At 40.2% G+C, this 10,814-nt stretch overlaps 1 protein-coding gene across 6 annotated transcripts in view; it reads right to left on the bottom strand.

Annotated features, from left to right (window-relative positions):
- Positions 1-1,794: 1,794 nt before the first annotated feature.
- Positions 1,795-10,814, bottom strand: part of LOC139976772 (uncharacterized) — a 69,555-nt gene continuing 60,535 nt past the window's right edge. For 5 of the 6 annotated variants that reach the window (XM_071985519.1, XM_071985518.1, XM_071985521.1 and 2 more), the window contains 3 exons: positions 10,122-10,379; positions 8,566-8,803; positions 1,795-8,090 (listed from right to left, as the gene is read on the bottom strand). In XM_071985519.1, the coding sequence (XP_071841620.1) occupies positions 6,299-8,090; positions 8,566-8,803; positions 10,122-10,332 (2,241 nt within the window). In that variant the 5' untranslated portion in view covers positions 10,333-10,379 and the 3' untranslated portion in view covers positions 1,795-6,298. The remainder of the gene's footprint in view (positions 8,091-8,565; positions 8,804-10,121; positions 10,380-10,814) is intronic. The other variant, XM_071985523.1, reaches the window with a different exon arrangement.

Genomic DNA, 10,814 nt, shown 5'->3' with positions numbered 1-10,814 from the left:
TTTCACTGCAAGTAAAATGGCTCAGTGTTCTTTTGGGCGACCTCAAAATGTAGGTTTTACTTCCCTTTTGGTGGTGCGTGTGCCCAATGAAGGTTTAATACCCAGATGCCGTGAAATGAGGGAATAAAATGCTTACATTTCTGCGAGTAATCCTTTGCGGTTGAGTTTGAAATGATTGTTCAAATTTGAAGATGAGTGACCATTATTTGAATTTCTAGCATATCTGGAAACAATGTTAAGTACTTTGATAAATCGTCTCATGTTTATGAAAGACTACAATGCAAATATTGACAGCGAAGGCGAAGAAAGCCAGATTTGATGTTTGGCCAGATGGATCCTGTCTCGTGGCATCCCGATATAAGGAGGAAAATACACACGTGAAAAAAAAACTCATTTTGGCGGCCTCTTCATGTTCTAAAATAATTATACATCAATCGAAAGCTATATATTTATATGCACGAGTAATAGCGTCAATGTTTGACAATCCATAAAGGTTGCAGAACACTGCAAGCAACACTAACAGCATTTTCGCTATTTCATCGCTCACCAGACTGCTCCGAATTCAAGTTACAGCACCGTCGATCTACCATCCTCTCGAGGTGTTGAGGGCGGGGGTCAGTGGCGGAGCGTCCATACAGTCAGGGGGCGGATGCCCCCCCCCCCCCGACGGACTCAAATTGACAGCTGGCGACCTTTTCAGCTTTTTACCACTTTTTACTTATTCGCGATTATTGGCTTTTTTAGTGCGCGCTCATCTACCTATTGACATTTGTCACATATTGTTGATGTAATTTTCTGACAAAATGCTCTAACGTACGGTGGTCTTTAATTTATCGGCTCTTAATTCCGTTGTACGAAACTATTTCCAAGAACTGTACGGGATTTACGATCTATTTTTTTCGGAAACGTGAGCACTCACACAGATACCACAGGGATGTGATGAAGCGCATGTACTTTCAACGCCCATATAAACTTCCGAGTTGTCACAAATGGCGATGGCACCTTTATCTGCAAATTAGCAAGGCCCGGAAAGGGTCATTTTTCGGCGATCTAGGGAGTATCTTTACTCAAAATGTTTCTGTAAGCTCCGCGCCAACCTGCGGTGGCGCTCTATTTAGATAGTTTCGAAAGCGCCCCTACAGGCCATTCTCGCCCCCCCCCGACCAATACCCCTAGCTCCGCCACTGGCGGGGGTTATATGTCAAAGAGCGTAACTGTGGGTTACCATCAGGGTGTAGAGGATATTGGGAGGTGTGAGGTGGGGATGGAGACATTAGAATAAACGGACGACTTTGTATAAGTTGAAGTATGGGTTTTATGTTAAATCCATTTTTGATGATATGCATTGGCACTAGTTGCGAGCGTACTTTTGATGTGTCACTTTGCAATCATTCTGACCAATGCATTCAATATGTCAACAGAGATAATGATTAGGCTAATCATCAATGTACCTAAGAGATAGTTGTCATTATACAATTATTTGCTTACATCGGTTTAGTAACTTGGTAAACCTTTTACTCCACAGAAGACAAAAATTGCCCTACGAGTTAAAAACTAACTTTATTGTCAAACCTGCGAAGATTTTGCCCATTTTCATCATTTTTGACGTGATTTTTGTAGATTCATGCAATCGGTTATCTATATTTCATATAATGGTCATATACAATGGCGGATCCAGGATTTCTACTCCGAGGGCGCCAGGGTCACCATGCAAATTGTGATTATTCGACGTAAAACTCTCAACACAGAAGGAAATGTAAAGTTTGAAAACGAAAGAATAACAAGACAGATAAATTGATTGTTTTTTGAATTTCTTTGAAAATATCTCTTTTCAATATACATTGATCTTTCTACATAATTTTCTTTCCATCATTTAAAAACATTCCTCAATAACCTGTACACGACCTTTTGACCTATAATTACAGTTTGAAACCGAAAAGATAAAACCGGATATGAATGTGTGACAAAACAAAGAAAAAAAAAATAATAAAGTGAAAGAAAAAGATAAAAAAGAGCATTTTTTCGTCAAGATCCATGTGGAATGACAGGCATAAATACCTTAAAGTGGTGACTAACACAATCCCCCTATTAAAAGTCCCAAAGAATTTATCATACAGTATCATACAAAACTGATGGGAAAACAAAAACAAATTTATAGAGACACCCTATACCCGTTGTGACCCAAAATATCAAAATCTTTGCCACAACTGAGAATAACACGATTGGTCATTTGGCTCATATGGCTTTCCATGAAGACGTGACAGTCGTTTAATAGTCAAACGATGTGATACCACAAATACATACTAGGCTATCACTGTGGCACATTGTTTTTTTTTTCGTTTTTTTTTCTTGTCAACAATTAAGAGTAGTTGCTGTTTTTATTTTCTTTCCTTTTTTTGGTTGTTGGTGTATGTATATCTATGTGTCTGTCAATCTACATGTCTGTTCATGTAGTCGTTGTGCAGATTTACGTTGACATTTATCAACATGCACCCTCCACATTGAGGACATTTTGTGACGTACTAAACCTACAGCGGTGATGGTGTGCGGATCATATATAGTGAGTTTGAACATTAATTAGTGTACAGTGCAAGACTATGTTACTGCACGTTACCTTTTTTGTCAGAAGTAAAAGTACATGTTACTGAGGAGAGAGCATGGGCACGAAAAAGCCAGACAACTTTATCCACTCTTAAAACTATAGTCCTCTCACATCGAGGCTGTAACCATGTAATCAAGACTGTGATACGTCTAGTGAAGAATCACGAGTTCCTTCTATATATATACTGTTATATAAACATACTATCCCCATATCCCTATACGGCCCCATATCCCTATACGGAGGCTTCAGTGTTAACTTCACATTATGGTGTATACGTATTTGGCAAGCTATACGGTAGACAGAAACATATCAGTGCACACTCGACCACACCTACAGTGTGTGTCCACCATACTCAGTCAGGTCATGTGATTACAATTAGCACGATACATTCATTATCGTTAAATACGCTAACGTAGTACGTTTCAAGCCTATCACGCTTTGGCGATAGACTCTCAATAACAGTGAATGATAATTCGACGTTTCCACGACACCAGCTCATTTTCTCATTTTCTCATTCATATAAAGTATAATGATGGCTAACTTATCATGATGACGTCATCACAAAAAGCTACCTTGTGGGCAGCCTCTGTAGGCTTCATATAACACTTTTTCTGCCTTAAGTAGGTCTACATTGTTTGATTAGCTCATCCAAATGGAGTAGCCTCTACTTGTATTAAATTAAACCAAACTATAAAACGTTTTCTTTCTGTCCCCCTGTTCTACTACTTGTCAAAAATAAACCGATTACGTCATCATCAATTAGAAAGACAATCGCCATCAAAACTCGGTATCAAATTTATGAGCACACACTCTTACTCTTAGCAGATAACCCATTCTAACATCTCAGGAAGAAAACCCGGTAAGGCGATGGTCTTTTCCGATGACGTCACACGACTATTTTTTATTTTTTTGTTCTTACGACATTCACATTAGAACCAGCATAACGAGAGTACCTATAGAGTACACAAGTCTTAAACCGACCAAAACACACACTAGCTCCACGGAGTAACTTAACACCGTCATAATAAAAAAAAAACTTTCGTGACCGCCAATTTTTTTTTTTTTTTCTTTGCACGCTCTAAAATTCAGAACATATTTTTGTTTCCCTCTTTGTTTATACTTTCATAGATGTATTATGTTTTTTTTTTAAATATAAAATCTCCCTGTTATACTACTAAAATGAGATTTCCATTTAGTGAGATAGATTCCATGTGTAAGGCACTTAACGAGGCGGCTATACGAGCAGTAACCGAATATAACATGTGAATATATAGAATTATATAGATATTCATTTAGATAATTAAAAAACCCGCAGAGAGGAATCACGCTATCGAACGGATGTAAATGAAAGATCCAAGACTATAGTGACACCATACGACGACGTATCAAGTGGAAGGGAGGGGGGTGAGGGGAGCAGACAACGATTAAGTTATCGGTCAGAGGTCAAACACCCACCGCATGTTATACAAATTGATTTACATAATGAGAAGGAACTAGCCAGAAGGAGGTGGTGGTAGTGGGGGAGGGCGGGAGGGGTGGGGTTCACCAACATAGACCTGTTTACGCCAAGGGCATATGGTATCTTTCTGTAGCTAAAATTACCAGTCGGGTGTTTGTTATCGGCCATTGAAACGACTTTGATGATATTTTCCCTTTCCCTATACAAGTTTTTGATGCAATATTCAGGAACCGATAAACATTTCACATAACGCCCCCTACATCGTTGAGTTAGAAACAGTTGAGCCAGAAATAAGTATGCAAACGAATCGACTACGGATATTACAGCTAATCTCAAAGGATTACACCTACTGTTCGACACAACAAGCCTCGGTAAGTAATATTTCTTCTTAGAGAGATGAAGTAATAAACACAAGAGTTAACCCTTATGGTTTTTGTTCCTTATTTTGGGCGCCAAACCACAGCTGAAACAAGGTAGTCTGCTTAAAGGAAGCAACACTGTAAACCGTAGACCAACTTCGCCTCATGGCATCAATTATGTTTGGCTTGGGTTATCCTGGTGGATTCACCTATATAAAAAAAAAAACACCTTTTTTCTGTTTTTTGTTTTGTTTTTTGGAATCCTTAAAGAAAAATTAAAACGTTGCAATTATCATCAACATAGAGCATACATAAAACTCAAACTTACTGAAAGAAACTTCAAAGTAACATAAAACCTTCATAGAATCTAAGACCAAAGTAATAGAAAAAGTTCGAGAGGGGGAAAATGCACTGGAAACAAAACAAAACAAACGCATTGGCAAGCTAGGCAAATAAAAATGTCCGGCTGGCAAACTCAATCAAGTCCTATCATTTCATATTACCGTAATATTTAATCATAACGTATTTATGAAATCAAAAGGCTGTAAAAACTCGTCAACTAAAAGTGACTGTCGTCTTTCATCCATTCTGAATTCAAACAAACCAGCTGCAGTCACTTTTGCATCCTAATTTATTTTTTTCTCCAGTTTTGAGCTTATCAGGAAATCACAAAACAATTAGTCTTGTTCATGAATATTTATGACCTTTATATCAGCCATCGTTTTATGAATTGTTAAAAATTTCGTGCATGGGGAAGAATTTATGGCCAATAGTTTGCATGTTTCGCAGTCATTAAGCAACTTTATGAAAGCTTGTTTTTCAAGTTCACATGATGTTAATCGATTTGTTGACCTACGACAGCCTTTTTTATAATCATTTTTTTTATAATCTTTTTGTTGTTGTATGTAAATACGGCAATTTGTCATGCTTTGTGAATATTCATGAATTTGTGTTATGAAAGAAATCCGAAGGTTCATGGAAATGCACAGATGCTAGTTATCTACCTCGTCCTGTATTTTATCTTATTAATGTTTGATCATAAAAATGGTCCATTGATATGATGGACACCAAAGTTCAGGTGTGACGTAGCGTCCCTTCGAAGGGAACCTACTTCTTGTTAACTCGATAATCTCTCGGTGTAAAGGGACGAGGGTAGAAGGGGGGGTGAGGCTTACGTGCTCACCACACCTACAGTATATGTCGACGTCTTTTGCTCATTTTCGATCCACTGTGTGAACATTTCATCTATCACAACTGCGTACCAGCATACCAACCACAACAAATGTTGTGAGTTTTTAAAAGTTTCACGAAATGAATCTCCTCAACAAATTGGTAATAAAGTTTAGGCTAGTGGTTTCGGCAGGATTCGCTATAAGTTACAGCAAAACCTTCAAATCCGAGAAAGACATGTAGCTATCATTTTAGTGGCTCCCATAAGTTGATTTTCTCCCAAAGACTGATCTAGTACAGCCTCCCTTCCCTGCCATTCTGTTCACTAAATCGAGAGGCACAACCGAGTGTCCTCGCCATTATCTTTCTAGTGGTGTAGTACAATCCTTCTTTTTTTTCTTTATACTCTACGTAAATCATTTTTATTATATTTCAACATTGATTCATCAAAGTGCAGTGCAAACAGATAGTGTTGGGTAACAACACGGAACTAGACTGTTGCGAGACAGATGATTATCAACCAATTGAAGAGTCGCAAGAACACAAGCATGAAGGCTAAACATACACAAACATGCAACACTTTTACAAATAACAGGAAAGAGGGGGGTAAGATATGTCACACCCTGGTCCAAAGAAGAATGGATTCATGACCACGAATTCTTACAATAAATCCTCAATTAAATATATCTTATGCTCCAAGACACTTGGTCAATCCAGGTTGGCTTTACTTTCCGTCATCTCAATCTCCCCATCAGCCGGGTTCGTCTTGGAATCGGCTGCGATCAGATTCTCTATGCTTAATATTCGCTCCTTGCTCCCACGACGATCGGAGCTGGACGTGCTACTCTTCGAGGTCGGGCTATCCGTATCGAAATAATAATCCCTAAATCGCTGTAGGCTTTGTTCCGCACAAGGGGAGCTGGATACACTGGGGATAGACTCTGGAGGCGTAGGGAAACGGAAGATGGTTCCGTAACTTGACACCCGTTGCGTGGGGGTACACGGCAGGGAGTGCGAGGATGGCGATGAATCTAAGAACAACTTGGGTGATTTAGCGACCTCGTTTTCGATAAATGATGGCGGCCTCGACGAGTCTGCGTTCCATTTCCGCTTGAAACGAAGCTTGAAGGGACCAACGTGAGACGACGGTGTTAAGTCCGTGGAAAGAAGGTCCTCTTGCGACCTACTCTCACAGTTGGAAGGGGTGAGAGTAGCTTTCAAGTTACTGTTCATGTCACCGATTTTGGTGCCGTTTAATAGAGCCTCCTTCTCCGTGCTTTGTTCGTCTATACTGGATGACGAAATGCTACTATTCTGTGATGTTAAAACAATAAGAGGTTGCTTATGGAGTGTAGGAGGTGGAGGCTTGTCCTCCGACATTCCTGGAGAATTTCTCATTTCTGTCCTCTGGTTAATATTTTGTGGTTCATCAACCACCTCGATAATTTCATCTGCATCGTCGTCGTTATCATCATCATATTCATCCTCTGTCTTAATTGCATCATCATTACTCTCAGTTCTACTTGATCTGTCCTTCTCCATCCACTCTGTCTTTACATGTTCATCCATCTCCTCACCCCCCTCGTGGAAAATCTCGGAATTGTCTGTCGCTGACTGTTTCTGAGATTCCTTACTCTCCTCTGTAGAGGACAGCCTTCTGGCTACCCTCCTCTGGTAAAGTTGTGACCTAACTGGCAATTCCGGCATTCGTATTTTCCTATCCCCTTCCGGTGACGTAGTTTGTCTAGAATTGGCAAGTTCGAGTGTCCTGAAACGAGATTCGTTATCAGTTTGTTGCCTGAAGATAGTTCCAGGGGATAATGGGACGTACGTTGGAAAGATTCTTGTGCCTTCAGAGGCACGCAATTTCGCCACCCGCTCATGTTCCAGTCGAGCCTGTATTTCAGCAGGGTTATAGGTAAACCTTGATCCGTGTCCCGGGGCGGAGTACAATGGGCTCATCTGTGCGGGGGAAGGACTTGCTAGAGGAGAAATCAGATAAGGGCTGGCCGGTAAAGACTGAGATATGAAATGAGGCGTTGGCCTCATCACCTGGAAGGCTGGTCCAATGAAGTTCATGGGAGCTGTGAATGGAGAGGAAGGCTCCTCAGCCTTAACGATAGTGTGCGAAGGAGCAGCCAGGTTCCCCTGACTGGTTATACTTTGGAAGTGTGCCAGAGAATGGACATCCCCTGAACTATGTGAGCGTCCTCTGTCTTTGTACTTTTCCTCTTTGTCGATTGATTCTTGTGAGTCACTGTTGCATTCAGACAGTCCTGGTTTGCGCTTTAAGAAATTGTTAGGCGTGGTAGGGCCTTCTTCAAATCCAGGTTCGTTCTGTTCCGTTGGCCTGACGTATCGACTGGCTGTTTGGTTTACAGACGGAACAAATTTCAAGTCAGATCCTGGATAATTGACTAATACTAATTTATTGAAGTTAAACTTGTATGTAAACCTCTTTCCTTTAGTCTTGTGCAAGATCCTCTTGTTATAGTAATACCTGCAAAACAGAAAGAGGGAAACATATGGAGAATAATACCTGACGACTTATCACAGCTTTAGAAAAGGGCAACACCGCAGCTCCCCAATGGTGCATTTCACACCACTGTACCATGTTCAAAGATGTCTCTTTAAGATAAGTTTGCAAAGTACTTTGTCAACCAGTTGCCAAGCTGTCCTTGCAACGGAGTTGGTTGTCCGATACCAATGAATGTATAAGTGAAAGTATGATTACAGTGATTTCATACTGTGAGTAATATCGTTGTCCAATGGACAGCCTAAAGGATAGTCTTGGTTGCATTGGATGAATTAGAGGCCCATGGAATTGGGATAAAGAATAATGTATAATCATTTCTATGATATATATTTAAGGAAAGTGATAACTTCAAAAGAGGGTCTAGTTACATATTTTTCCCAGGTCATCTGATATCTTTATATACGGTATTGGCCAATGATGGGTGAACCAATGATCTCACCTTAGCGCTCTGCTCAGCTTATCGTAGTTCATATGTGGTTTACACTTTCGTATTCCCCAGAGCCGGGCAAGTTCATCCGGATCTTTGATCAAAAACTCCCCGTAATCTCCCTGCCAGGTGATGACGTCACGGTATTCTTCTTTCCCCAGCAGTTCTAGTATGAAATGCCATAACTGAATCTGTCTGCTCCCAGGACTGCTCTCTGGCTTGTAGGCCCAATCTGGAAGTGGAAGCCGGGCTGCAGTTAAAGACATATCCAATACAACCTTAAAACTCAGCTGGTTGCGTTACATTACTTAAACGTCAAACAGTAATGAGCTCAAATAGGCGAGAAATTCAATAATGGTCATTAATGTCCACCCGCCAACACTAATATTAGCCACATCCTTTTATCATTAGACACTCCTCGGCGTCTGGTCAAATCTCGAAGGTCAGAACCTCCGTGAAAGTCCTTATGAAAACCTGTTAGCAACATTTGCATGCTGACAGTGTTAGCCAATACTGATGGCCGCTGTTCTGTCACACAACGCCCCATACACTTCTCAACAATTTGCAAGTGACAACAAACGTTCTCGACCATCTAGTGTGACAGTCAGCCTTAACTAGCTTGATGAGGAAACAGTGGGTTTCAAGTTGTACGTGCAAATGAGACTACGATATGTACGTATACATCTGCTGAGGAATAATATGTATTGGGTTGAACGTAAGGCTATTGGCAATTACAAAACTCAACCAGATATAATTTACCAGCCAAAGTAAAACGGCTTTTTCGTGGTAAAGCATCTGCTTTGACAATAATGTGACAATGGAGCTCTCCAGCCACGCCCAAACTCAACAGAGGACGCTGTCATGTCGTTACTATACCGACAATTGAAAACTATTTGTGTCGACAAAATGTTATTGTTAATGATATAACTATTGCGTCACTGCAAGTTTTAATCAACGACAATCACAAAGTTCACACGGCCAGACGGTTACGCCTCATCTTTAGAGTGTCCGAACCGGTATACAACAACAAATTCAATTTCAAGAGGCCACACTTTAAGTGTCCACAGAAAAACAGCATACATCGTCTAGTCGAAATACTAGGAATGTTTTTTTGTATTTCTTCGCGAATCATATCGAGTACCAGCATTAGTTGTATCTAAATGAGGGTTGGTTCTTTTATGAATTAGCGCTCTGTTTATCGTACAAGAATATATTTTATGGTTCATGCCATACATATTTCTCATCATTCGTACTTTTTTACATCGTCACTTTTATCGCAATGTTTTTATACCAATGTCGATAGCCTACCGGTATATTTTACTCATGCAATATCACTTTTTATATATGTTTCATCGTTATGCGTTTTCAATTTCATGTCTGTTTTAGAGCTCTTGTGATTGAACAATTTCCATTGTATTTTTATGCATGTGGCTGAATAAATCATCTATCTATCTAGCGGTGTGTGAGCTTTAACCGTCACTCTGAGCATATTCTGTACATGGGGGGGGGGCATCTCCTTTATACCAACAGCCACCCACATTAGATATAATACTATAGTATACACTTACGTGTATTCCAGACGGGCTGGACCGGAGTGTTCGTTAAGTTGCCTGGTGTCGGACTGCCAACCTGCAATGGATGCGAGGATGACGGCATAGACTGAGGAGTGGGCCTTAATGGGGGCTGAACCATGGCACCCTGTCGGGTCAGAGTTGGGCGTACCATTCTTTGGTCCAACTCGTGGTATTGCATCGTGACAAATGGCGCTTCCCCTGGCATCAAAGTAGACGTTTGATAATGATCACTAATGAAAGACAAATTGATACCTGCAGAAAGATCAAAGGGAAAGAACAATTGAGTACTTTATGAGGAGACTTAAACAACGGTACTTGCATGCAGGAACAACTATAAAACAATTGAAGACTCATTGAAGAAAGTAAAATACCTGCACTTGCAGAAAGATCAAAAGAAAATAACAACTGAAAACTTCACGAACAGATGAAAAGAGTTAAACACCTGCACTTTCAGGAAGAACAAAAGAAAGCAATACTGAACACAACATGAAGAGAGTTTAAACGCCTGCACTTTCCAGGAAGAGCATGTACAACAATTGAATCCGTTATATTAAAGGGAATTATATACACTATGACACTGTGGAGACAACAAAAGAAAAACACAATTGAATACTTCTTGATAGATACCGACACTTGCATGAAGAACAGCAATGTTTACCCGTGAAATACAACAAAAGAACCTTTGTT

The sequence above is a fragment of the Apostichopus japonicus genome, chromosome 12 (assembly GCF_037975245.1).
Source record: "Apostichopus japonicus isolate 1M-3 chromosome 12, ASM3797524v1, whole genome shotgun sequence".
NCBI classification, from domain to species: Eukaryota; Metazoa; Echinodermata; class Holothuroidea; order Aspidochirotida; family Stichopodidae; genus Apostichopus; species Apostichopus japonicus.
This window is presented reverse-complemented; position numbering and strand designations above follow the sequence as displayed.